The 27,734-nt window shown below is 54.6% G+C and overlaps 1 protein-coding gene and 6 non-coding genes across 7 annotated transcripts; all 7 read right to left on the bottom strand.

Annotated features, from left to right (window-relative positions):
- Positions 1–778: 778 nt before the first annotated feature.
- TBRG4 (transforming growth factor beta regulator 4) lies at positions 779–19,742 on the bottom strand. Its single transcript, XM_019482979.2, has 11 exons — positions 19,651–19,742; positions 18,652–19,131; positions 15,139–15,456; positions 12,510–12,681; positions 11,455–11,612; positions 10,613–10,723; positions 8,471–8,621; positions 6,621–6,869; positions 5,624–5,735; positions 4,254–4,368; positions 779–1,232 (listed from the first exon to the last, which is right to left on the bottom strand). Exons 2-11 carry the CDS (start codon positions 19,063–19,065, stop codon positions 1,131–1,133), a joined length of 1,902 nt encoding a protein of 633 aa, XP_019338524.1. The 5' UTR covers positions 19,066–19,131; positions 19,651–19,742; the 3' UTR covers positions 779–1,130.
- On the bottom strand, positions 1,857–1,992 carry LOC132251057 (small nucleolar RNA SNORA5). The gene has a single exon (XR_009462862.1). It is a non-coding gene; the product is annotated as a small nucleolar RNA SNORA5 (small nucleolar RNA).
- Positions 5,957–6,092, bottom strand: LOC132251055 (small nucleolar RNA SNORA5). The gene has a single exon (XR_009462860.1). It is a non-coding gene; the product is annotated as a small nucleolar RNA SNORA5 (small nucleolar RNA).
- Positions 7,526–7,662, bottom strand: LOC132251056 (small nucleolar RNA SNORA5). The gene has a single exon (XR_009462861.1). It is a non-coding gene; the product is annotated as a small nucleolar RNA SNORA5 (small nucleolar RNA).
- On the bottom strand, positions 11,840–11,968 carry LOC132251058 (small nucleolar RNA SNORA5). The gene has a single exon (XR_009462863.1). It is a non-coding gene; the product is annotated as a small nucleolar RNA SNORA5 (small nucleolar RNA).
- On the bottom strand, positions 13,984–14,123 carry LOC132251053 (small nucleolar RNA SNORA5). The gene has a single exon (XR_009462858.1). It is a non-coding gene; the product is annotated as a small nucleolar RNA SNORA5 (small nucleolar RNA).
- On the bottom strand, positions 17,123–17,260 carry LOC132251054 (small nucleolar RNA SNORA5). Its single transcript, XR_009462859.1, has one exon. It is a non-coding gene; the product is annotated as a small nucleolar RNA SNORA5 (small nucleolar RNA).
- Positions 19,743–27,734: the final 7,992 nt, after the last annotated feature.

The raw sequence follows: 27,734 nt of genomic DNA, 5'->3' as shown, positions 1-27,734 counted from the left end.
GCATGGACGGCTGTGATGCCCAAAGGGCAAAGGGGCTGCTGATTATAGTGGGGCTCCCATGACAGCCCAGCCTTGGATAAGGACTGCCACTCAGCTCATCTGAGCTCCGCTGCTGCCACCCTGCTTTGCCAGGGCCTAGTTTCAAACCAGGCCCCTAGCCAAGCCCATGGTGAGGCCTCGCTGTGCGCTGTCCTGACCCGGTGCGGGCACCCCGGGCTTGCACACGTGCCGGCCAGCACACAGCGGGGACAGGGGGAGGCTCTGGAGCCGGTGTGGGGGTGGGGCGGCTGAGGATGTGCTGATGCATGGTCTGCTGGAAAGCGCCAGCCCGGGGCCGCGCCGGCACCAGGGAGCACGGCCGATTGTGTCAGCCTGGCTGGAGAGTGCCGTGCCCCGAATGGCTCGGGGGCTGTCGTGCCAGCGGGAGGAGACAGCAGTTCCTGGCTTGCAGTCGCCTTGCACCCATGGATCCCAGCCCTAGCCCCCAAGCCACTGCTTATTTACAATCACACCCAGCACCAAGACAGCCAGGCTGCCAGCTCTGCTGGTCCCAGTCCCACCTTGGGCTTTGCATCCACTTCCCAGACAGAGCCTGCTTGTCCTGGCTCAGCTCCAAGGACAGCTGGAACGGTATTAGTGCCTGCCAGCATAGGCCAGGAGCCTCTTTGTAGGCTTGTCTTTCCAGCAAGCCCCAGCCCAGGCAAGAGGCTCCCCTTGTCTCTGTTGCCTTGAAGTGCCCCTGCGGTGCAAGCGGCTCTGGTGCTGGGCTCAAACCAGGACAGATGTAGGAAGACTTTATTTAGTCATTAACCCCAGCAGAGGGTCCACAAACACAGCTTCCCCGGCAGCCCCGGGACCCCTTTGGGGCACTGTACAGGGGAAGGGGTCACCCAGTGGCTCTTCCAACTCCTGCCCCCAGCCCCAAATAACAGCAGGCAGCACGCACAGCTGTCCGCTCCGAGCAAGGAGGGCAAGCACACCATGCTGCGCGCACAACCTGGGCTGGTGAACGCAGCTGCGTGCCATGCCAGCTGGATTGTACAATAGTGCTTTATTCCGGTAAATGTTTCTATACGGCAGCAGCGGGTCACGCAGCAGCCTCCTCTCATCCCACCTCAGCCGGACTGGGGTTACTTAGCCATCTCTTTGGCTATGGCTTTACTCATCTTGCCCTTGATGTAGGCGATCTTCTGTGTGTCTGATTTCTGCTTCTGGAACTCGTACCACGGGACCTGCGGGAGACACAGGATGGGTGAGGGCTGGGGGCTGAGCTGGGGGCTTGGCGGGCTGGTCCCTGATGGAGAGGCAGGAGCGCACCACAGCCACCAGCTCAGGGTTCATCCCTCACCTGCGCCAGGGCATGGCCAGGGGTGCAGAGCCTCGAAGAGACTCTCTCTCCCACTGCACAGATAGCAGCCGGCTCCTCCCACAGGGTGAATCACAGCAGGCAGCTCAGGGTATCCCCTCCACACTCCCGTGGCAAAGACGCAGCCCCCGCACTGCTGTGGCTGGCAGCTCTGGCCCGTCTCCCCTTGCCCCTGCCAGCAGCACGTGCTGGGGGAGCGCATGCGTGCTGGCAGCCTCCCTGACAGCTGTTCAGGCTGGCCCAGGAGGAGGGTGTGCAACGTGGAGCATGCTGCACCTGGAGCCTTGCACAGAGTTCACGTACCAGGGTGCTCCATGCTGAAGGCAACAGGGCGCCAACCACAAACACTCTGCGGCTGCCTCCTACCAAGGGGGCCTTGAGCAAAGCTCCAGCCCCATATACCAGAGGCAGCTCTTGGCAGGACCACGCTGGGGAGTCGGCTGGGTCAAGCCCCTGCATCCCACGATGGATCCCACCCTGTGAGATGGATGGACGTCTGCAGTGGATATACCCCCCAGAGCTCACCGGCAGAGTGGTGGGGCCCGTGTGCTACAGGTTTTGCCATGGCAGTGGGCTGTGCTAGGGCTCCTATGGGAAAGAGGAGCCCCGAGCGTGACACGGCTGCAAGCAAACAACAGCCGACAGGAACCCCCTGCATGGCTGCGGCCCAGAGCACCTATCGGCAGAGGGGCTGTGCATAAGTGGAAGGACACACCGAGCGGAGGTAGAGGCGTGGGGAGCCAGCATCCAACAGCAGGTCTAGGGGTGCTGCCAGCCCTGCTGCAATTAACTTAATGAGGTAGGGGTGGCTCTGGGGCGGCCAAGGCACATTACAAGGCTGCCACTGCCTGCAGAACCCAGATGTCACCCCCAGCACTCAAGGTAACTTCGGCACCCTGAAGCCAGCCTGGTCAGATGGGCCCCTGAGAACAAAGCCCAGCATGCAACAGCAGCCGGGCAGAGCTGCATGCAGGGCTGTGGGAAGCCACTACGCAGAGCACAGCACTGGAAGAGCAGGGGAAGCAGCGAGAATGCACCGGAGCAGAGAAAAAAAAAAAAATCGCCCTGGGAACTAATCACGGTGCCGGGAACGTTTCAGGGACCTGTTCCTCCCTTTGCACATCCAGTCGCACAGCCCTTGCCCCTGCAGGCTGCTCCCTTGGCCCTGGGCTGGATCTCGAGATAGCGATGGAGCAGGGCTGAGCAGACCATGGCTTACAGGCTCAGAGACGGAGGGGAGTGAGGCCATCCCGTGAAGCAGGGAGACTGTGTGCTCTACAAGGAAGCCAGGACCCTGCCCGGAGACCCTCCCTCAGCCCAGGGAAAGCCCTGGGGACTGGTGCTATTTCCTGGTAGCAGGGCTGGGCATGGCTGGCTGCTTCTAGGCGAACTGGAAGAGGGCCAGCCGGCACAGCACTTGCAGCTCAGAGCACCGCCTTTCCCATCAGCATGCCTGTGTGGGGGAGGACAGCTCCCACCGCCCTGCACAAGGTAGGCTCCAACTCACAGCCGGCACCAGGCTTGGGGTTATCGAGGCCACCCCCCGCAACAAGCATATACTGTGCCAACCTGGGCCTCCCTGGCCCTGCTGCAGCCTTCCCAGGAGAGCCGGGCACTTCATACTGACCCCACATGCCTGGGCTGCCTCCTTGGCCCAGGACGGGGCAGAGGAAAGAAGTGGATTCTCCCCGTCTCTATATTTAGCTTCCGGGCTTGCAGTGCGAGGCTCCCAGGAGCTGGAAAAGCCCCCCGCGCCCGCAGCACGGGAGCAGTTATGCAACCAGGCGCGACAGGGAGCATGAGTCACTCGGCATCACCGTCACTGCGGAGGTGGCAGCACTTCGGAAAAGGGAGGGAGGGGGTCTGGGCACAGTCAGCAGCTCCAACCCCCTGCATGGTGCTGGCAGTGGAGACTGGCTGGGGGTCCAGCCCACAACCCCAACTGCAGGACCAGCCAAGCCACACAGGAGACCCTCTCGGACAGGCTTGCAGCCACCCGGTGAGCCTGGGGGTATGACTCCCCACCCCAGCTGCCTCTGCCCGGCGTGAGTGTCTGCACTCAGGCTGAGGTGAGAGGAGCCCCCCGGGGAGACCAGGCCTGGCAGTGGGAGGCAGGCAGAGACCTGGGAGCTGTGTTCTGCTGCATTCCCGGCTCCTGGATTGTGCTCCTCTGCCCAGCGAGGGATGGGGATCAATCAGTGCTGACTGATGCCTGGCACTGGCTGAGCTAAGCTCTGATGTGGGGTTTCCTGGGTCGTGTTTCATAGAGGGTGTGGGAGGGAGACTGCCTCCCTGCTCCTGCCCTGGGTCCCATCACCTTGGGATCTGGGTCTTGCCTGACAGAACCCCTTCCTAGACCCACTCCCCTGTGGGTCTGGGGGCTGGTGCAGTAGCACCTGCAGCCAGGAAAACACAAAGCACCTGCCTTCCCCATGGCAGTGCCCAGCCGATGATCCTGCCCCCAGGTTATGAGCTGGAGGCTGAGGTCAGCCCTGCAGTCAAGGTCATGCAAGGAGGGCTGGGATGAAACCAGAGGCACTAGACTGCCCTTGACCTGGAGAGCACAGCTGGACATGATTCGGGGAGGGAAATCAGGACAGGTTCCCTGCAGGAGAGCAACGCCCAAGCAGGGAGGCTCTTGCTACTGCCAGCCGGAGGGCCAGGCGCCAGTGATGGGGGAATTACCTACAGGAAGCTAAATAATGAATGGCCATCCCAGAGTGGAGCCTCTGCCGGGAGATCAATGAGCACTAAGAGCCTGGCTTTCAGGTCCTGGAGGAGAGGGTGCCCAGCTGAGTTTACACTACCAAGAAGTGCCCAGTGAAATGCAGAGCAGGTGCATACGGGCGTGTGCGTGTAGTGGGGGGACCCCAGCCAGGCTACTTACCTCCACGACTATAAAGCCGGCAGCTTGCAGGTGTCGCCGGGCCATAGTGTAGCCGCCCAGCAGGTACTTGTTCTGGTGGCAGAAGTTGGAGAACTCCCAGGACAGGAAAGCCATCCTGTGGGGTGGGGAGGGGACAAGGCAGTGTGACTTGGAGACTGGTCCTTGCTCAGCCCCATTGTTGTCCAGCATGCTCCGTGCCCCAAGACAGCCAGACAGCAACCTGGCTGCCTGCTCAGCGCCTGGCAGTAGTAGCGGGGCCTGTCTCAGCTGGTGGCATCTATCGACTGCTCTGTCCCTGGCAGGATGTGGCCGTGTCGACCCCTGGACTGGGGCTCCCAATCCAGCCCGCAGCTCACAGATACCCCGTGCTCTCTCTGGAACGTGCTGGACAGGACAGGACAGACGTGCATCATCCTGAGGCATGGGGTGCCAGCCCCTTTCCCTGAGCACAGATGACGCCAGTACCTGGGACATTCTCCAGCCCTGCGATGCTTTGAGCTAATGAGAGTGCAAGTGCAGGGAGAGGGACTGGACTGAGGGACTTATTTGAAAAACAGAACAGGTGTGGTGCCGGAGGAGCTCCTCCCAGCCCCAGTGAGAGGGCAGCTCAGGCCCTGGGGCCTCTGCCACCAAGCCCAGCCCTGGCAGACTGATGTGGACTCTGCTCCACGTGGAAGGGCTGGTCGCTGTGATCAGTGTCTTTAGGTGATCCGACCCCCAGGCCTAGACTGGCACCTCGAAAGCAGCTAACTAGAAGGGGGGCGGCTCTGGCAGCTAAGGAGCAGAACCCGATCAGCCTGTGCCTCCCCAGCCCACACCTGTCATCTTGTTCCCCGATGAGATGTGGTGGCTAGGCTCAGCAGGCATTTTTCCATGTGCTCCTGATGCAGCTCTGGGCACTTTTAATTAGCGAGCCGCACTAATTAAAAAGGTGCCTGGGTGTCCTGTGCACCAGCAGCGCAGTGTGACTCCGTGCTGAGAAAATGGCAGCAATTGGCTTTGAACTAAAGCACACTGAATCTGTTTTAGTTCAAAGCATGCTGCCGCCATTTTCTCAGCGTGGAGGTGCGCCGCGCTGCTGATAAACGTGATGCGTGAGGCTGCCAGACTGTGTCAACGTACGTGCTCTAGCAGCCTCAATTAATCGAGTCTGCTCCAATATGCTGGATTTCCCATGCATCAGAGCAGGCTCCCTGCATGTGTATAAGTGCCCAGAGCAGATTGAGCAGGCTCTCAACTGCCCAGCTCTGTCCTACACTGGCCCCAGCAGGGTAAGGGCGACACCTCAGCAGTGCCCTCTGCACGATGCCCAGGGGAAGGGACCTTTCAGTAAGTGACCCCCCCCTGCAGGACCCGCACAAAAGACTCACCTCCTGACATGGGGCGGCAACAGCTCTGTCCCTTCTGAGGAAAACAGGTGGGGAGCAACAAAATCCTTCAGGGGAATGGGCTGGTTGTCACTGTTCAGCAGCACCTCAGCAGCTGCCCCAGAGAGAAGTGAACCACAAGGAATCATTAGGTCTGGCACTGGGCTGTCAGCCACCCTCACCGCCCAGGCCAAGCAGCTGAGTAGCCCATGGAGCACATCAAGCCCCATGTCATACTAAGCTGCTGCCTCCAGGTGCTAGCCAACAGCAGAGGAACAACAGGCCTCTCTGGTGCCTGCAAAGAGCAGGGGAGGACCCTGCTGTCACCCCCCAAGCAGGTGTCTGCAGCAGGATTTTATCCCCAGGGTCCAAGAGGAGGATTGTGGGGCCCATGAGCTGCAATGATGGTGTGGCAGCCAGCTGGACCAGTGCCTGCCATTGAGGGGCGAACACTGAATTTGACAAGGCTGCAGAGTGGAGGAAGGGTGCGATGGCTGATGCAAAAGCACCCAGTGCTGGATGGACAGGAACAGAGGAGGGGTGGTGGGGATATGAGATGGGAAAAGGGGACCTGCAGAGAGGGAGGCAAGTCCTCCCCTCTCCACCCCAGAACCAGAGACCAACAGCTTGGCTGGGTCACGCTACTACTTGTACACAGCTCTGGAGCTGGACAGCCTTCTGTCCCAGGAGGGTGGGTTCAGGCATATAACACCTGGAGGGTCTCAGCCCAGCACCCACCACAAACCCAGCCTGGCATTGCTTGTGGTCCCTGCTCGGCAGGGGACTCTGGGACGGTGCCTCAGTGGGTTCTGGGGCTGGGATAGCAGGTTTGTAGGGGCAGTGAGGGGACATTGGCAGAAGGGCTCAGGGAGGTCTGCCACTTCAGGACCATAAGGCACCCGGGCCTGGAGACCAGGGAAGCTGATGTCACGTGCCTGCTGGCACCAAGGGGGCAATTGCAAGCTGTTCTGTCCCCGCTTGGGGGAGATGTCATGCTCACTGAGCTGCCAGCCGTAGATGGTGTCCACACTGATGCGCCACTTGGCCTTGTCACCGAGCACCTCGTGCAGCACCCAGAGCAGGGTGCTCTGAAGCGGGGTGGGCTTCCTGGGGTCCCGCGGTGCCAGAGCCTGCAGTATCTGTGGTGGCAGGGAAGGGCACTTGTACTCAGGGCATTCCAACAGGGCAGTTGCGTTGATGTGCATTATCTTGACCTTGAATGTCTGGCCTTTGTGGGAGGTGTCGTTTGCTGGGAAAGAGGAGACGTGCAAGTGATATGGCCCCAGTAGGAGCCCAGGCAAAGAGCCAAAGGCTCAGCTCAGCACACTTCGTACCAGAGCGGGAACTCCTGGGTTCTCATCCCAGGCCCCTGCCAGGCTGCTGCATGTGACCTCAGCTGCCAGAGGCTGCATGAGGGGTTCGGTAGCTTGCAAGATGCCTTCTGTGCCCTCCATGGTCCCTGGCCTGTGATGGCCAGTGCCTCCATGCTCATTGCCCAGACAGCAGCAAAGCTGGCGAGAGCCACGGCAAGACCCTGCCCCCTTCCTAGAGACCCAAGGCGGGTGGGTGGGTTTGATTCCAGTTCCCAGCCAGGGGCAGTGCTAGGTCTCTGCACCCTGGAGTCAAGTCCATGGTACACTGAACTTCAAGGTGCCTGCCCAGGACCCAGCCATCCTTGGGACTGTTAACACTTGGCACCAAGATCCCCCGGGCAGTTCCACAACAAGGATGTCCCCCTGACACAGACCCCTTCCTGAGCAGACCCCGCAGTGGCCATCCTCCTTACAGGGCCAATCCCTCAGCTGCGTACTCAGGCCAAGCTGTGCTGCTGACTTGGCAGAGCTCAGCTTGTTCCTGACCCATTCTCATGCGAGCCTGCATGGGAAAGCAGCCCTGATGAAGACTGCATGTTCGCAGCAGGATCTGACCCCCAGATCCACCAGGCAGGGCATGGGACCCATGAGCTGCAGTGATGCTGTGGCAGCCGGCTGGGCCAGCGCCTACCACAGAGGAGGCGAGCACTGCAATTTGACAAGGCTGTAGATGACGGGCACTAACTGTGCTACCAGGGCCCTGCAAATGGATTGGCAGAGCCAGCTTTCTGGCACTGGCCCCAGCCCCGGCCCTGATTTCCATTATAAGGCTGGGGCGTCAAAGTGCTCAGACTGATCTGCGCCTGGCTGGCATGCAGCAGTCTCTGCCCAGAGCAGGGGTGGTGAGAGCTGCTGCAGGGCAGGACTGAGGTGCTTTGTGGGGGGGTTTGGGGCTATGGTCACTGGCAGAGCAATATGGGTGTGGAGGCAGCCAAACTAGTGCTCTTCTCACTCCCAAGTGCCAAAGCCAAGTGCCCAGCACAGAGCAGGCCAGGCCAAAACTGGAACTGCCCAGGGGCTTGTGTCCTGGCTGCCACAGCCATTCAGAAGAGCTGCCCAAGGACAGTGGAGACCTTGGAGCTCCTCCCCACTTCCTGGCTCTCCTGGTTGTTGCTTCTGTCAGAGGCAGCAGCAGGCCAAGGACCAGCAGCAGGCGAGGGAGCCCAGTCAGCACACTCCACCTTGGGTCTAGATGGACCCCGTGGGGGTGGAGTGCGACTGGCCGACACTTATGCACTCCTCACCCCTCACAGCACAGGGCTGCCTGAGGTAGCCTGGACAGACACCCCAATAAAAATGGAACAAGACTCCACTCGTGTAACCTACTAGCCAAGGACAGTTCACGACACCTGGGTCAGGCTGGAGCTGAACATAGGAGCCAATGGCTCCTAACACCCCTGGAGCCAGCAGCCCCCTCTCCCCCAGTACACCTCAGTCCTAGGCACACTGGAAACAGACACCTGGAACAGATACTTGCCTTTATGTAGCAGATGCTCATGGAATGCTGGCCCCAACACACTCTGCAGGTAGGGAACCTTGACCTGTTGCAGCACGCACAGAGACCACACCAGATCCACAAGCAGTTCCGGACTCAGGGTGGTCAGCAACCCACTGATCTTCTGGTCCACCTGGGAAGAAGTGTTTCCTGTGAGATGGCAGTGAATTTCAGAGGCTGCCGGCTGCTGAACAGATACCTGCAAGACCCAACACCAGCGTGGCTGGTGGGCAGCAGGGTTTGCAATCGAGGGAGGTTTCATGGCTCTGTGGAGCAGAGAAGGCTGCATCCCAATGTCCTCTGCACGGAATGGGTTTGATGGCTTGTTATGCCAGGGCTGCTGCTACAGAGGGGACACGTGCCACACTCACTCGAGGGCCGCGTGCCAGGCTCACCAGTACTCGGTCACACCACTGAAAACTGGGCAGTTGGATGAGGAACCTGGATGCTGCCCAAGGACAGGAGAGAGGGGGAAGTTCTCTAAGAACCCTGACCCGAGCCATGGTGCAGTGACTCTACCGGCCCCTCAAACTCATGGGACTAACACAGCTGATGGTTTTTGGTTTATTATAGCTCTACCCTCTTCTGCCACTCATCTCTCTGTGCTCCCTCTTCCCTTTAGCTTGGTCTCATCCTTCTGCAGAATGAGACTTGTTGATAGCAACTGTTCTGGTCTGTGAGCACTCCTGATAACTTCACTTTGCACCACCGTGTAACTGCCTACTCCCTGCTTTCCTGGCCCCAAGAGGCATTTGGTGTCCAAAGCTCATCTTGCACCTCTGCCAACTAGTCAGTCCAGCAAGAGATACTGGACCAAATTGCACTTTCCTGCACTGCCCTGGGACCACCAAAGCTGCAACACCCCCTGCCACTCAGACCTGCACCCTCTGCTGGTCACTGTCCTCTTTGTAATGAGTGACAGCGCAATTTTCCTTTCCAGGTGACTGTGGCCTTTAGCCTGGAGTCATGCAACACCAAGCTCTCAGTGCCCTCAGAGCAGGCTGACAACTAAACATACACCAGGACCCAGTCCCTGCTGCCTGAATGCCCCCCTCTTCTTCTGACATGGCTCCGATGTGACAGCTGCCTCCCCAGAGACAGGGCTGCACATGGGGAGCTCAGCTTGAAAGCCTGGGGCAGAGTCCCCAAGGCCAGCATAGACCACAGGGGTAGAGATAGCACGCTCAGCCCCTGCAGAAAAGAGGAGTGTAGAGAACAGCCTGCCTCAGCCCCAGCACCAGCCTCACCTTGGGTTTCACACACCTGAGTTCTGCCTGCACCCACCCTTCACAGGTCTCACTGCTCAGCCCCTGCGGGGGTCCCTCCCTCTGCAGAGAGCTGACAGCGAGGGGGGCTGTCAATGGCCTACAGTCCATGTCAGAAATGTCAAGGTTCCCAGAAGCCTCAGAGCCATGCTGCACTCACCTCAGCCCCACATCCTGTGGTGTGAAGAGCCTTGAAGCACATAGTGCTCAGGGCAGAGACTGGCATCTGCCAGTCACCTAGCCCCTGCCTGTTCTGTGTGGATGAACTATTCCTCTGAGAAAGCAGCCACTCACAGACCTCGCCCAAGAGCTGGTTACCTTGGCTCTCAGTGCTACATATAACACCCATCTTGTGCAGCTGCCCCTCCAATCACTTCCGGGTTCTAGGTGCGAGACCAGAGGAGTGTGGAAGGGACCAGGCCAGAGCATGGCTTAGCATGCCGGGTACCTGGGCATGCACGCAAAGGTATCAGCACATGGCTTCTTCCCACATGAACAGAGGAGCGGAGGCAGATGACCCAGGCTGCAGCCTTCCTAAACCCAGATGTGCCCCTTGGAGGGCTGGAATAACTGCAGTCACTGTGTGCCTATTTCCTCTAGATCTGCAACCAGCATGGGACAGAACGGGCAGCAATGAGCTATCAGGGTAATCCAGCCAGAGAAGGGTTAAGGGCAACCTACCTGATGTATGGCAATGCAAGAGAGGCCACAGCCCTTACCACACAACACAAACCCCACCCAGCAGTGCATCTCAATCAGGCCACCTCTCAACAGCATCTTCCCAAAGGCAGCCAGACAGGGCCCCAGTTTGGCAACAGCCTGAGGGGAGCACGGAGGCAGCAGGCAGCGAAGCATTTACCAGGTTATAGAAGCTGTCCCTCTCGATGGGCTGGAAGTTCAGATGGGCAAAAGACAGCATGATGCTGCAGAGCTGAAGTGGGCTGAACTGGTCGGCGTTGGTCAGGATATACTGAAAGCCAGAGAGAAGATTGGGGGCTCAGACCTGAACTTCCTCAGAACAGGCCCCACTCCCCCCCTGCAGGATCCCAGCCCGAGGATGTGGTCCTGGCCTGCGGCTGGGCTGCCCGCAAGTAGCCCTCCCTACCCACGGTCTTGCGTGGTACAAATCAGCAGCACAAAGGCCTGGAGTTCTATGTGCAGAGAGCAGCACGTTATCCCCATCTGCTAGAGGAGGGAAATCGAGGCACAGTCAAGCTCTGGGATTACACTTCAGGCCCCACCAGAGCTCCCCACCCCTTGCTCCGTCCATGCCCCCAGGCCTGCTTCTGCTGCCTTGCACTTGGCAAGTCAAATTCTGTGCGTTACCACCGGAACACAGGGAACACCTTGCTTCTAATGCGATGACAGCACTTGGAACATCCACAGCAGCATCCTCATCCCTACTGTACCTGAGGCAGGGACAGGCCCAAGTTCATTCAAGCAGACCAGATCCCTGCAGTCCTAACTGCCCATGCTGCACTATAAAAGCCAGACTAGTTGCCCCTGAATCTGCAGGCATCGCCTCACTGCTCACACAGGAGCGCTCTAACGACTGAGCTGCAGTTTACGATGCGCCGTGTACCAGGGACACGGCCCCTCGGCTACTGGTGGAGGGGACTCCAAGCCCCACCCATGCAGCTGATGAGGGCTGAGGTCTCCCCCTGGCCCAGTGATGACTATCTCCCCCACCCTTCCCCTCACCTGAGTGGTGGCATCAAAGAGTGGCAGGCTGAACCACCTGAGGGTGGCAAAGGAGCGGAGGTAGCGCACCACGTACACGGGGGTTATCTTGGGCGCTTGGGCAAGTAGGTCAGATGCCAACTTCTCCAATAGACGGGAGTGAGAGAAATTCAGCATTCCTTAAAAGGGGCAGAACAGAGGAGCAGTTACTTACACAGGGTCAGCCTGGAGCACTGTAGCACCTGAAGGGACAGGGCAGGCAGCAGGGACCCAAGCCAATGCAACAAAAAAAAGAGGCTCCGAGTAAGTGTTGTCCCTTCCCCAACTCTAAGCCAACCTCAGCCACCATCACAGTAACTGCCCAGCCGCACACTGCAATCATTGGGTCAGGGACGCAGGCTCATGACACTCACTGTCTTGTTTATTTCCAGTGCCTAGAGACACGCGAGGCCCATGAGCTACAGATAGTCTTTTGGCAGCCATACAGGTCAGCCCCACCACGGAAGGGGATAGTGCTGAACTTGACAAGATAGCAGAAAAGGTGCCTGACCCTATAGTACGGCAGGATGGGGCCGCTGGGAAGAGAGACACACTGGCTCTGCTATGGGTGAGCAAATGGACAGCCTGGGCAAGCTGCTCAGGCTTTTCCACAATTTGAGGAAGACGGGGGACCATGAAATCATTTAGTCTGACCTCAGGCTGGAGAACTGGACTGAGGTACCCAAGTACTGAGCCCAATAACTTGTGTTTGAGATTGAATTCACAAAAAGACAGCCTATCTTGAGCTGAAAGCACCCAAAGGAAGAGTCCATGGCCTCCCTTGGAAGGCTGTTAAATGCCCAGTCACTCTAGTTACTGGTAAGATGATCAGTCACTACCCAAGAGAAGCCTTCCACTCTTACTGTTATTTTTGGCATTATAACTTTTCCCCATGTAGCCCAAGTCCCTCTGATAAGATGTGCTGCTCCTGCTGCCAGGAGAAGGACAAGGATCAGAACCTGGGCAGAGACAATGGGTTTAGCTGATAGGAGAATACTGTTTCCACTTATCTGGACTGACTCAGGGGACCCACTCACCACAGGCAAAGAGCAGATCCACTATGGTGTCCACATGCAGTTCACTGCGATTCTGGGCCAAGTAGTAGGAAAGGGCCCGGAGCAGGGGGAGACAGCGTTGGTTCTGGAGCGCCAATGCTTGCATCATCTGCCGAGTCTCCTGAGAAGTGAAACTCTCGGCCAACTGCAATGCCTGCCAACAGACATCGTGAACAGAGGAGTATGGGTCAGACTGAGGCAAGCCACACTTGTGAATCCCTTGCATAGCGTGCTTCAGCCTAATGAATCTTATAAATCATGCCCTCCAACCAAGGATCGCTTCATCCTCAGTGACCTGGAGCCCACCTACTACTGCTCATCAGGTCAAAACAATGCTAAACAGTTGGAAACAGATTTGAGAAACAGTGTAAGCAGGGGGAGCACTGAGAGAGACCGACCAGAATTACCATGTTGTTTCAACTTTAAATCAACACCCGTTTTCAGGTTCAAGTCTAAAAAGAGCAAACTTTCTCCCTAAATATTAGTTAATTGTCACAAAGTCCTCGAGCAAAATCTCACAGGAAAAATTAAATAACCAAGGACAGGATGCCAGAGGGTTAAAAGCATTCAAACTTTATGTTGAAAAAGCCTCATTTAGTATTTCTACTGCATGTGGCATTAGTGCAAATACAGAAATCAAGAGAGTTGGGGGTGGGACAATGACTGATGAACCCTGTACACAAGAACAGTGCGGTTCTTCTGGAGGGAGAAAAAAAAAAATGTTAGGTGCTGTCTCATGACAGTACAGTGGCTATGATGGAACCTGGTCGGATGATCAGCACTAACCTTAAAAAGGGAATCTCAGTTCATGTCATCAAAAATAGAGTGCAGCACTCTCTCCTTAAGATTTTAGTCTGTGCTGATCCACACATCAGCTGGAGACCTAAACAGAAGCCGGGAGAGTTGGGGATAGGGCATTTAAGAAGCCCACTTGTGGGGAGGGCCAGCAGGCATTTAAGTTGTGCGCCAAACCCCACTGCTTTCAATACTCAAGTCACTGCCTAATTAAGCATGCCTGCTAATTCCTGGGGGAACAGCCAACTCTCAGCCTTTTGCACCTCATTAATGCTCTTCACATTGTTACTCAGAGCCCCTGCTCAGCCTCAGCTGTTCTTACCTCCTTTAAAGGCCCCCTACCTTATTTCTCATAGGGCCTTGCCTCTAACAAGAGCCTTGAAGCTGACAGGACCCAAGACCCTGTGGGGAACTTGGTACTGAGAGTGGCTGAGATGGGCTAGAAAGGTAACCACCCTTTCTGATGCTGGGCCATTTTCTGACTGCGTAGATCATGCCTCCAGAAGAATGTGCGCTTCTTGGTGAATCATGTGCATTGCTCCCTAAAGGAACCTGGCTTCCCTTGGAGATCTTACCTACTCCTAACCTGACTCCACTACTGAGAACTGTGGCAGGAACAGAAACCAGCTAGGTCTGGACAGGTATTTTTCCTAGCATGCATCAATGTCTGTAGCAGATATTTATCCCCAGGGTCCAAAGAGAAAGAGACATGGGGCCCATGAGCTACAGGTGTTTCTGTGGCAGCTGTTAGGGCCGGTACCCACCACAGAGAAGGCAGGTACCGAATTTGACACAGCTGCAGTTAAGCCACCATCAGAGGACTTCTGTTGCTGTTTCCACCTGGGCACCAATTTCCTATCCTGAGCCAAGTGCTTGGAGAAAAGTATAGGGGATCTCTAGAGCAACAGTTCTCAACCACGGTCCCACAGCAGCCCAGGGAGCCTTGAAATCCTTTTAAGGGTGCCACAGGGTGCTGCACAATGTTAGCACGGGTAGGTGTGCAAACATGATTCACACGATAAACAGTTGTGGTCTCGCCGAGTTCATTGCAACAGAGAAAAACAACCTGCTCTATTATTCTGTAGTTTTCACTTTTGACTAAGAGCTAGCATTTTCCAAGCGGTGCCACAAATCTAAGAACAATTGCTCTATAACAGTGGTTTTTAGCCTTTTTCCATTTACAAAATTTTGAACAGATGGGCAGACCCCTGTGGAAAATTTTGAACGGGGGTGTGGACCCCTTTGAATCATAAGTATGGATATTCACTGCAGACCACAGGTTGAAAACCACTGCTCCAGAACATACTAGGATGACAAACTCAAGTAACAGTTCTTTTTCCCCCCCCTTCAATAACATCTCAAGGGGTGGGACCAGCCTGCCTTGAGACCCTAAGAAGTGCAATTCTGCAGCCCTGTGCAAGCAGCCTAGCTGCAGCAGCATGAGTCTCCTTACAGAGCCTTTTCACTGAAATGGGAAAAGGAACAGGAATTGTTCTTTTCATAACTGAGCACCTCTGAGCTGAGTGAGAGCTTTGGTTGCAGAACCACTGCTCAAAAAAAGCACACAGTGGACAGACTTGGGAGGCATCTGAGCACATAAGTGGCCAAGCACACCCAGGTACTGCACAGGAGGACTGCCTACATCTTTGTGAGAGGCTACTTTAAAAAAAAACAAAAAACAAAAAACCCCCCAAACCCAGAAAGGGAGAGGCCCCCCCAAGCCTGATCAGTAGCTCCTTCAGCTCATCTGCTGCACAGGGCAAGCTGAGAAGCGATGGGGGCAGGCAAGAGAGCATCAAACCTGTGGGAGCTATACCTTGTTCTCCAGCCGCTCCATTAGGGCCGGTGAGAACTGCCCGACTTGTGATATCAGCGTCACAATGGTACTGACGTCCTCAATCTCTGTCCAGCGGAGCTCCAGGTTGATCACCAAGTCTGTCAGCAGGTTACCACCATCTTGTATCTGCTTGCTGGAGGCCAGGAAACTGGCTAGGGAACTGATCTGCTTGACGTTGAGATTCTTCAGGCGATAGTACACCTCTTGCTTCACTATTTCAAACTTTTCCATGGTGCTGTCCAGATGGTAACAACTCTTCAGGAGGCCCACCAAGGTCCAGTTCAAGATTTGTGATATCTGGGCAGCAGAGAGAGATGCAGAAAGGTCACTTAAACACAGAGAAGCTTATTGGAACAGTAGAGGATGTAGTAGACTGGATCAAACACTGCGTCTCCACCAGTGGCAAATGCCACTATAACAAGCTCATTATAGGAGTGAGCTGTACAGAAGGCAGCAGCTTCCTTCCTGACCCCTGGAGGAGCTCTCTCATGCTGATACAGGAGAACCAGACGCGAGGCAGAAAATTTTCCAGTGCTTTACCTTTCCATGGGAGATTTTCCATTTCTAAAAAGTCATTGTTTCATAAAAATTGATTAGTAACAATGAACAGATGCCACTACAATATTAGGCAAGCTTGGCAGCATGAATGCCACATGCCCCCAGAGGCTGGGGGGTGGGGGCAGTGGCCAGTGGCAATTGGGGACTGCCTGTACATGCTGCCTGCGGTGCTGGCGGTGAGGGTGGGCGAACAGCATCTGCAGGTGCTGCCGGCAGCATTGGCCGCACTTTTTCCAGGGGGTGCGCCGCCCACCTCAGGGGGTGCCCATGTACCTGCATGCACCCCCTATGCATCACCGATGCTTGGCAGTTTCAAAGTTGTAATTAAGGTTTTCCAAGTGATCATCCCTAGGAAGTGTGTGAGAAATTGAGACTGAATTGCTTTTTATCACGAGGCCCAAGCTGTACTACTGTAAGTGTGGATATTGATTGAAAGGTCACCCAGTTCTGTGGACACAGGATTTAACTGAGCCCCTCAGGCAGGGAATTAAAACATCGTTGATATGGAGAGCCATGAATTTACATGAAGCTTCAGGAGTAAAGGCTCTCTCTGCTCTGCAGTGCTGGGAGCTCAAGATAACAAACCGCTGCAGCTTCACTGACTGCTGTGAAAAGCAATTTTTACAGCATGTAATGCTTTTTCAAAGCATATGATCCCAAACCATCCTGGTGCTGCATATATGAAGCCAGCTGAGGCCTAGGACAGTGGGAAGTGGGGGTATTTAGGGACAAAGTCCTTATGGAGAGGGTAACGTGATTGTTAATGCAGAAACAAATCAGACAGGATCAGGGTTTTGGATCCACCCGAGAGTCCCATGGAGTAAGCGCCAGTGTCAAATCACCAGCTCAGGGTGATGGGGCTAAACTGTCCTGCCTGGCAGTGGGAGATAAAGCTCCTGGCAGCCGCAGTATTGTCAATGTGATGCTTAACAGCTCCTACACTGAACACTGCCCATGCACCAAAATCAGTGGGCTATTCTAGCCCACACACTTCCCACCAGCATCAGCTACTGCCCATACTGATCTGGGACAGGTCAGCTAGTTCTTAGCTGTCCACAGGCCTGTGACCAGCGTTCAAGCTGTCATCTCCATCAACATCCACCAATATCTTTCTGTTAATATCTCTTATTTCCCCTACAGCCAGACCAAAGTGCCTTCACTCTGTGTGTACAGCAACCAGCCAGTGACTTCATGAGCAGAAGGCACTTGCAGTCATTTGCCAGGAGAAAGACTTCAGGGTGTATGAAGGCCGTCACTTCCACTGCCTTCTGTACGCTCCTAACTCACCTTTCACTTGAAGGATCCAGAAATCCTGTATGAAACGCTCAGAAAAATATCACTCACCTGCAGCCACCTCTGGCAGATAACAGGACATGACAGAACAATTGAGATCAACAGAAATACCAGGTGTCTGTAGTATATTTTTATCCCCAGGGTTCAGTAACAGAGACTTGGGGCCCATGAACTACAGGTGTTGCTGTGGCAGCCAACTGGGCCAGTACCAACCATGGAGGAGGACAGTACTGAATTTGACAAGGCTGCTGTGGGTTTAAGAATAAGGAGTGGAAACTATACAGTAATATGCAAACCCCTGTGATTCTCTTTAGGTGTCTCATCACTTTATAGGAGGTTTCATCTGGCTAAGCTAGAGTCAAAAGTAGGGTGGACTCCTCACAGTGCCTCAAAGCAGGAAAACTAACATTTTTAGCATAATCCTGCAGATGGGCAAACATCGAATATCAGCTCTATTCAAGTTTCATCCATTTTTTTTGCTGTTGTTGATTCTGTCCCTATGAAGGGAACAGATATTAGCAAGACCCTCTCTCAAGCAACTCTCCCTTGAACCAATGATACGATAGACAACAACATCTTAATAAGATACATAAAAATTGTGAAGGGGAAGCGGTGTAACATCCTCTAGGTCAGTGTTTTTCAACCTGTGGCATGCGTACCCCGGGGGTACACAAGACACGGGCAGGGGGTACGCGGGTGCTGCGTTTTGGTCTTTGCCTGCTAGGGCCGAAAGCTCCGGCTGCCGCCCCTTGCACCGTGTCCAGTGCACCGGGGCTTTCACTCCCCAGCATCAGTGTGCCGGGGATAGGGAGGGAGGCCCTGCGCAAGCTGCTTTGCCCTGGACCATGGTGGAAAAAGTGTGACTCGGCTTGCGGCAGCAAAACCACAAGAGCCACGGTGGGACTTCCAGTTTTGCTTTTGCCGCGTCGATTGGCAGGGGGTACATAAGGTACCAAAGGTTGAGAACTACTGCTCTAGGTGAGGACTGGATAATCTGTGGTTTAGGTGCTGCAAGTGGCACATGACAGATGTGGGGTATGGGGACGAAAGGTAGCACAGTGAAGATCGGGAAGGAACCAGAAAGCAAAAGCACAAAATCAGGCAGGGAGCAGAAAGCAGAGCAGCAGGCTAGGCAGGGAGTGCAGCGGCTGGGAGAAGACAGCAGAGCAGCAGGCCAAGCAGGGAGCATGGGGGCTGGGAGCAGAGTAGCTGGCCAGGAAGCGGAAGGGGAGTGGAGGAGCGCTCGGGGAGGGCATGGGGCCTAATCTGGGGTAGGCCTGCCAAAAAGGGTAGCCTCCCAGCTGCTTCAGGTTACGACAAAGCCCTTTGTCCCTGTCCACTTTCAGGCATGATGCCAGTAGCCACCACAGTAATGCACAAGCAGATACAAAGCATTTGTGCACCGTGGCAGAGGAAAATATGGCAGCGCTCAACGCACCTCCTTTCCTGCCCTGCCTACTTACAGCCACGTCCCCCAGTCCCAGCCGCTTCGCATCACAGCTGGAAAGGATGCAAAGCAGCACGACAGGACCAGTCGGCTCCCCACCATCAGCCCTAGGCCAGCGCAGAAACACTGTGAACAGATCCGTTCTCCGCACCTTCCCTTGACCGTGCCCCTCCCAGGCTGCAGCCGGCACTTACGTTCTGACTGAGTGAGAGGAACAGGAGCTCGAAGCGTTTGTCATTTATGATTCTCGCAGTGTCTTCGTTTCCCGCCGCTGCCAGTTTGGAGAGCTTGATGATGATATGGGAAGCCTTCGAGGCATCAACATGGTACACCTTACTAAAATCCAAGACCTCTTCGGGGGTGGTGGCTACCGAAAGGAACTTTTTGAAGTTTTGGGAACTAAGATGTTTGTTGTCTGTCTGTGTCTGCTCGTTGTCTTTCAGCCCAGAGATGTTCAAGGTGTTCAGCGGACGGACAGACAGCCGGGGAAGCACCCTCACGATCACCTTCCTGCCCCAGGGTGCCAGCATGCAAGTCGGGGCCGCTGAGGCAGCAGGAACAACGACGCTGAAGAGCCAGCGACAGCGGTGCATCAGCTGAGCTGCCATGATCCACCGGCGGGGAGCGGCAGGTGTGTGTGTGGGGGGGGGGGTCACTCGCGCATTTCAGAGGTCCTAGAGGAGAGCCGGTGGGTTGTGAGGGGTGCTGGCGCCGCCGGGGGGACGGAGGATGGACTTGCTGGGAGCACCCCCCCGCCATCGCGTCTCCCGACCCAAAAGCAATTGGGAGGGGAGGGGCACACACATGTCCCCTGCCAGCGTCCCTCAGGAGGCGCCCAAAACTTCCTGGACTTGAGCCCCCCTCCCGCCCACCCCCCCCCCCCGGCCCCGAGCCCCCTCCCTCCTGGGCCTCAAGCGCCCCTCCCCCACCCACAGGCCTCTCCTTGGGTCCCCAAACCACCTCCCCCGGGCCTCAAGCGCCCCTCCCCCACCCACAGGCCTCTCCTTGGGTCCCCAAACCACCTCCCCCGGGCCTCAAGCGCCCCTCCCCCACCCACAGCCCTCTCCCTGGGCCCCCAAACCACTTCCCCTGGCCCTCAAGACCCCCCTCACGCCCCCGGGTCCCCTCATAGCCCCCCGGGCTTCCTCCCTCCCCGCCGTGGTGCCCTCAGGCCCCCCCCGGACACGACGCACCTCAGACCCGACTCCAACCTGACCTCGGCCCAGCCCGCGAGGGAGGGCGTCGCAGCGCTTACAACGTCATACCTGCGCGCCACTCCTCCGCCTTGCGCCTCATATGCCCACGGCGCCGCCCCCGCCCTGACTCGGCGCGGCGCCGGGAACGTCATCGTTCCGCGACGGCCGCGTGCCAGCCAGCTTAGCTGAGGGCGGAACGGAAGCTGGTGAAGCCACTTCCGGGTGTGCCTGCCCTTGCCTTGGGGGGGTCTTCCTAGTTGATGGGCATTTTTGACAGGTGGCTTTTTCAGCAGCTCCCTCTGACCGTCATTTCTTCGAAGCTTTTAATCCTTCCCTGGGGGAAAACTGTGGAGCCAGCAGCTTTCAGTTCTGTAGAGGAGCCTTTGCCAGACCCTCTTTGGTGTAGCAGGAGGCAGCGATGTCACGGGGATCCATGAAGCTCAGCGCTGTATAACACGCTGTCTTCGATCCTTTGCAAAACCCTCTTTTTGCTGCTACATTTCTTGCTTGTGTTCTTACCCCAGTGCCATTTGGGGTAGGTTGCTACGCCTCGCTGCAGTGCCCGGGGGACGGTCGCTATCCGCAGTATTTGTCGGTGCTGGGAGCGGAGCAGACCTGGACGCAGTACTCCCTCCAGCTGCGGCCTGACCAGTGCCGCGTAGAGGGGGAGGATCACCTCCTGGGACCTGCTCGAGATGCATCTGTGGATGCACGACAAGGCGCGGTTGCCCTTCCTGACCGCGTCCCCGCACTGCCGGCCCATGTTCGTTTTGGCATCAATAATGACTCCCAGATCCTTTTCTGACTCTGCACTGACGAGAAGGGAGTTCCCCACCTGCAGGCATGCTGCTGGCTCTTCCTCCCCAGGTGCAGCACCGTGCACTTGTCAGTGTTGAACCCATCCTGTTCTCACCCGCCCACCCCTGTAACCTGTCCAGGTCCGATTGCAGCCTATTCCTTCCTACTAGCGTGCCCACTTCCCCCCACATCTTAGTGTCATCAGCCAATTTGAACAGGTTGCTTTTCACCCCCTTGTCCAAGTCGCTGATGAAGATGTTGAACAGCGCAGGCCCGAGGACCGAGCCCTGGGGGACCCCACTGCCCACATCCCTCCAGGTCGAAAGTGCCCCATCCACCACCGCCCTCTGGGTGCGGCCCTCCAGCCAGTTAGCGACCCATCTCACTGTGGAGGTGTCGACACCACAGCCCCCTAGGTTTTTAATGAGAACGGGGTGACAGACTGTGTCGAAGACCTTCCTAAAGTCCAGAAAGACTACGTCCACTGCTACCCCTGCGTCTAAGGATGTTGTGACCTGGTCGTAGAAGGCACCAGGTTGGTCTGACAGGACCTGCCTCGAATGAACCCGTGCTGGTTCCCCTAAGCATCACCTCCCCTGCCGGCCCCTCGTGGACATGTGCCAGGGTAACTCTCTCAAAAAGCTTACCCAGGACCAAGGTAATACTGACTGGCCTATAGTTCCCTGGGTCCTCCTTCCTCCCTTTTTTTGAAGATGGGGACCACATTGGCCCTTTTCCAGTCCTCTGGCACCACACCAGAGCACCGCGAGCGCTCGTAAAGCCGTGCCAGGGGTCCTGCGATGACCTCTGCTAATTCCCTCAAATAATGAATCTGTCATTTGACAGGTGGCTTAGACAGATCTCTAGTAGTACTAAGACCAAAGTTTCCATTTTCGGTAGGATTCCTTTTTAAGTTTCAACTCATTGAGGAGATCGCTGTCTAGCCAGGCCAGTCTCTTGTTGCACCCATTTTTCTGCTGCATTGGGATAGCTTGTTTCTCTGCCTTTAAAAGGGCCTCCTTAAAGTACAGCCAGCTCTCCTGGAGTCCTTTTCCCCTCAGACTTGCCTCCCAAGGGATCCTGCCCACAGTTCCTTGAGCTTCCTAAAGTCCACTTTTTTTGGAAATTCACTGTCTTTATTTAGCTGCTCTCCTTCCTTCCTCTCCTTCGGATCTTGCAGGGTTGCCGTCACCAAGTTATCTTCCACTTGTACACTCTCAATTAACTCCTGTCTGTGAGCAGTAAGTCAAGAAGAGCTTCTCCCCTAGTTGGCCTGTCTACCATTTGAATCAAAAAGTTATTGCCAACTCAGCCTAAAAATTTGCTGGACTGTTTGTGGACCGCTGTGTTTCCCTCCCAGCAGATGACACAATAATTGAAGTGCCCCATGAGAACCAAGGCCTGGGAGTTGAAAGCTTTTATTACTTGTTTACAGAAGGCCTTGTCCACCTTCTCTTCCTAGTTTGGTGGCCCAGAGTAGATACCCACCATGACCTTCCCTTGCTGTTCTCCCCTCTGACCTTTATCCAGAGGCTTCCAGTAGGCCTACCTTCCACTTTGTACTGCACCTCTGAACACGTGGGCATGTTCTTTATGGGGCCACTTATCCTCCTTTCCCCCCTGCTTGTCCTTCCTAAATAAGCTATATCCATCTGTGGCAGCAGTCCGGTCACATGAATTATCCCACCACAACTCCATAATCCTGGTTACATCATAACCCCACAGTTGTACTAGGAGCTCCAGTTCTTCCCATCTATTCTGTATTCTTCTCACATCAGTATATAAACATTGCAGGTATCTAACTGTCCTATTTTCTCCCTGAGAACATTGTTAAGGCTTTTGCTACTGCCTTCCCTTATTCATTTTTTGTTATCCAGGTCTCCTGGCTCCGGGCTTTTGTCTCTATCCTCCGGTGAACCTAGTTTAAAGCTCATGAAGGAGAAAGCTGCTTTACAGGAACAAAAGATGTGTTTAAAATACAGGCTATTACTGCAACGGCAACCTTTTTAGTTAGAGCTAGAAACTGTGCGGATATAATGAACAGGAAAGGGATGAGCTCCTAAATGAGGTGGATGATTTGCAAAGCCAGTTAGCCCCATTGTTGGAACACAAAGCTCCCTAGGTGACAGCCACTTTTCTACATAAACCCTACTGTACCTCCAGGATTTGAGGCCAACGAAGCCCATCTGTGGGTGAATTTGCAGGCAGTCAATAAAGAAACAGTACATAAAAACATAAGAACTGCCATTTACTGGGACCATAGGTCCATCTTGCCCAGTCTCCTGTGTCACACCCTGGCAGAGGGCGGATGGTGGAAGGGAGAGTGACCTGCGTCTGACCAGGGTTGTTTTCCACTGTTCCTCTCTTGCAGCCTCCAGCATTTAAGGTCTAGGAAGTTCTGATTCAGAGGCCGTGCCCCACACTCCCATGCTCAATAGTGACCAATACCCCTTTCCTCCAAATACATGTCCAATCCCTTTTTGAATATGGCTAAATTGTCCATTTCCAACACATCTGCTGCCAACAAGTCCCACATTTGAATGACACGCTGGGCGAAAATGAACTTCCTTGTGGTAGTTTTAAGGTTATTACCTACTAAGTTCATTTTGTGACCCTTAGTTCTTAGAATCCTAGAAAATGAGGGTTGAAGGGACCTCCGGAGGTCGCATCTAATCCGACCCCCTGCTCCAAGCAGGGCCAGCCCCAACTACATCATCCCAGCCAAGGCTTTGTGTAGTCAGGTCTTCAACACCTCCAAGGATGGAGAGTCCACCACCTCTCTGGGTAACCTGTTCCAGTGCTTTACTAACCTCCTAGTGAGAAAGTTATTTCTAATATCCAACCTCTCTTGCTGTAACTTGAGCCCATTGCTCCTTGTCCTGTCATCTGCCCCCACCGGGAACAGTCCAGCTCCATCCTCTTTGGCACTATGCTGCAGGGAGGTGAAGGCTGCTATTAAATCCCCTCTCAGTCTTCTCTTTTCCAGACTAAATAAGCCCAGTTCCCTCACCTCTCATCAGTCATGTGCCTCAGCCTCTGAACCATTTTCATTGCCCTCCACTGGATTATCTCCAATTTGTCCACATCCTTTCTGGAGTGGGGGTCACCCGCAGAGCCAGTCATCTCATCACAGAAGGCAATCTTGTTGGTCAGGCAGGACTTGCCCCTGGTGAACCCATGCCTGAAGGATAGCACGGATTTGTTGCGGGTAGGTCTTGCCTGACCAATCTCATTTTCTTCTTCCACCAGGTGATATATCACCCGGACAAAGGGGAAGAGGTTGAATTTAAAAAAGCCTTTGACTTGGTGTCCCATGATGCCCTCTTGTAAAAATTGGGCAACTGCGGCCTCGACTACTCCACAGTCCAATGGCTGGGGAACTGGCCCTGAGGTCGGACCCAGAGAGCGGTAGTCGATGGAACCGAATCAACGTGGCACTCAGTGCATACTGGCATCCCCCAATGCTCCGTTCTCAGACCCATACTCTTTAATGTCTTCATAAATGATCTGGACACTGGTGTCAAAAGCAGACTGGCCAAGTTCGCTGACAACACCAAACTGTGGGGAAGAGTGTCCACACTTGAGGATGGGTTGGTGATCCAGGCCGACCTCAATAGGCTTGCAAGGTGAGTGGATGAAAACCTGATGGCATTCAATATGGAGAAATGCAAGGTGATCCACCTTGGGAATAAAAAGCCCACATTACACTTATAGGCTCAGCAATGCTACACTCGCTAGCACCATGACCGAAAGAGACTTGGGGGTCATGATTGACCACAAGATGAACATGAGCCACCAGTGTGATACTGCAGTCAGCAAAGTGAACAAAACTCTGGCTTGCATCTACCGATGCATCTTGAGCAAGACCCAGAATGTCATCTTCCCACTGTACTTGGCCTTGGTGAGGCCGCAGCTGGAGTACTGCGTCCAGTTCTGGGCTCCACTATTCAGGAAGGATGTGGAGAAGCTTGAGAGAGTCAAGAGGAGAGCCACGTGCATGATCAGAGGGCAGGAGACTAGGCCTTATGATGAGAAGCTGCGAGCCATGGGACTCTTCAGCCTGGAGAGACGCAGGCTCAGGGGTGACTTGGTGGCGCCCTGCAAGTACATCAGGATCTGGGGGAACGCCTGTTCACGAGAGCGCCCCAAGGGATGACAAGGTCGAATGGTCACAAACTCCTCCAAGACCGTTTCAGGCTGGACATAAGGAAAAACTTCTTCACTGTCCGAGCCCCCAAGGCCTGGAACAGACTCCCCCCCGGAGGTGGTGCAAGCACCTGCTCTGGGCACTTCTTTTTAAGACACATTTGGATGTTTATCTTGCTGGGATCCTTTGACCCTAGCTGGCTTCCTGCCCCTGTGGCAGGGGGCTGGTCCTGATGACCTTGCGAACTCCCTTCCAGCCCTAATATCTATGAAATCTGTGAAATAATCACAGTGCTTAGGGATGGATTCCTTGAGGATCTGCTCCATGATTTTTCGAGGCAGTGAGGTGAGGCTGACTGGTCTGTAGGTTCCTGGATTCTCCTTGTTCCTTTTCTTAAAGATGGACACTATATTTGTCCTTTACCTATTGTCCGGATTGCCATGAGTTTTCAAAGATGATGGCCAGTGGCTCTGCAATCACATCAGCCAACTCCCTCAGCACCCTCAGGTGTATTGCATCTGGCCCCATGGACTTGTACACATCCAGCTTTTCTAAGTGGTCCCTAACCTGTTCTTTCACCACTGAGGGCTTCTCCCCTCCTCCCCAGACTCTGCTGCCCGGTGCAGTAGTCTGGGAGCTGTCCTTGCCTGTGAAGTCTGAAGTGAAAAAGGCATTGAGCACTTCAACCTTTTCTGCATCCTCTGTCACCATGTTGCCGCCCCCATTTAGGAAGGGACCCACACTTTCCCTAACCCTCCTTTTGCTACCAATATAGAAACCCTTCTTGTTCCCCTTCGCATCCCTTGCTAGCTGCAACTCCAATTGCTCTTTGGCCTTCCTGACTTCATTCCTGCATGCCCGAGCAATGGTCTTATACTCTTCCTTAGTTGTCTGTCCATATTTCAGTAGCGTCCCCACCTGTGGGGTCCAGTTGTCTTTACTCCCCTGGGCAGTCATTGCTGCTCTTTCAAAGGTCTTCATAAAGCCTCTGGATCACCTTCGCCGGTCATTTTTCAGACAAAAATACTAAGATCCTTCCAAGAATGCTTTTTTGGTCCTGACCCCTCTAATCTGTGAGCCATGATCTGTTCAGGTCACTTTTGTTGAGCCAGCAGCACCTTCCTTGCAGATGAGCATGGGCACAGCCTTCTTCCAGGAACTGTGCTGCAAATCCCCTTGCACCAGTTGAAGAGGGAACTTGGCTCAAGGCAACCTGGGTGCCACCTCTTCAGTAGGCTGAGCCTGATGCCATTCTTGCCTGGTGGTGTGTCCGTCGTGCTTTCCTCTTTCCCAGGGGACTGTGCAGTATGACGTGGGTCTCCCTCACTGCTGTGGGGCTGTTAGAGCAATACAGCTGTTGGGTTGAGGTGTTGCCAGCTGTTCTTCCTCTTTGGCCACTCTTCTCTCCAGTGGTGGACTCTGGACCATTGCTGCACAGGCAGCAGGGCTGGCTTTTGAGCTGTGACTGCCTTAGTGTTTCTTGGGTTGAGCAGCAGTCGGCACTTCCTCGCTGAGTCTGTTCACAGAGGTCTCAACGCTTGGGAAGAATATGGACTGACTTTGTACACACCATGTTGTTTGCCCTTTCTTGCACTGCAACTGCGTGACTGTTTGCAGGAGAGGGTTTTACGGATGCTTTAAAAGTCTTTCAAAGTCTGGGGCCTCTAAGCACATGCCCTCCCCTCCCTGGACAGGCCCTCCTCCTAGCCTCTTCCCTGTGCTGCTTCCCCTATGGCTAGGGGTTTCCTCGGGATCTGTCTTAGCACCCCTGCTTGGTGCTGGCCTACATGCCCTCTGACCTCCATACACTATTACATACATTAAACATGCACTATTGTTAACAAATTACACTATTACACTATAGCTTGCTTTTAATTACACTTTTAATTACTCTATTACCAAATAACCCAGCTTCCCCACTCCACGGTGGACCTTCCTCACTCTTGCCACAGGGCCTCCTTTCCCATTGCTGCTTGCTACCTGGGCTGCAGCTGTCAGGCAAAAAAAACCTCTCCTTCCCCATTACCCAGGAGGAGGAAGATAGTCTCTGAGCTCAGCCATTCACAGGCAAGATGCAGAAGGGTTTTGCCATCTTCCAGGTGAAACCAGGCAGTACGGTTGATGTAGGGTTTCAAGATGTGCAGCTTGTTGTCAAAATAGCTCCCTCCCTGAATTCAGCCACGCATTTCAAAAGGAGTACTTTGCAAACCTTTCTTCTACATAAATATTTAGCCTAAAAAGCTCAGTCACACTTTGAAAAAAAAAGACTTTTCATTTTATTAGAAAATGTCAAATAGAAAGTCTTTTACAGAGCTCACCTTCAACCTGCACACGCACACACACACACCCTTATTCCATATTCCATGCACACCCATTCACACCTGTTCACCCTGCTCCTTTGCCCATGGCCACGTCCCGTCCCCTCCTCCCTCCACACACTCAGCCAGTCCCGTTGATGTAAGTGTTCGAGCTGGGCAGCTTGCTGGCAATTTTCAACAAGCTGGGCAGCTTCTGCTGAAGATTCATACTCACACACGTGTGTGTGTGTGTGTGTGCAAAACCCCAGTATCTTCTTAAGCCTATGCTTCACCACTTGAACACCAATGGCATCCCAACTTCTCCAGATCAGAGTGTATTAACATCCCTGGGAATAGTTGGCAGTTTCTGAGAGCAGTTTGCAAAGGTTAACATTATTCTTGGGAGCAGTTGGCAGAGGGTGCAGCTTAACGTACCAGTTACCCTCACCGATGGTGCTCTGCTGTCCTCCCAAAAACCTTCTTCGTGCTTAGGAAAAAATGGGTGCTAAAAATGCTCACTTCTCTCACTGCAGAGAGCAGGCCATTAAATCAAAAAGAAATTTTATGTAAGAAACTTAATTGTCAATTCTTGAACTTATAAACCTGTAACTCAAAAATGGTTTATCTATGAATGCAAACAGTCCTACATAAACTTGTATGTAAAAGAGAGAGAATTCTGTGTCATCTCTCATTTGGGGACGGGAAGGCCTGGGTGATGGAGATCCCCTGCCCTCCATCAATGCTGACCTCGTGAAGGAGCACCTCGAGGGGCTGGACACCTTTAAGTCAGCCGGCCCTGATGGGTTACACCCCAGGGTACTCAAGGAGCTGGCGAGCAT

The sequence above is a fragment of the Alligator mississippiensis genome, chromosome 5, assembly GCF_030867095.1.
Source record: "Alligator mississippiensis isolate rAllMis1 chromosome 5, rAllMis1, whole genome shotgun sequence".
Lineage (NCBI taxonomy): Eukaryota > Metazoa > Chordata > Crocodylia > Alligatoridae > Alligator > Alligator mississippiensis.
This window is presented reverse-complemented; position numbering and strand designations above follow the sequence as displayed.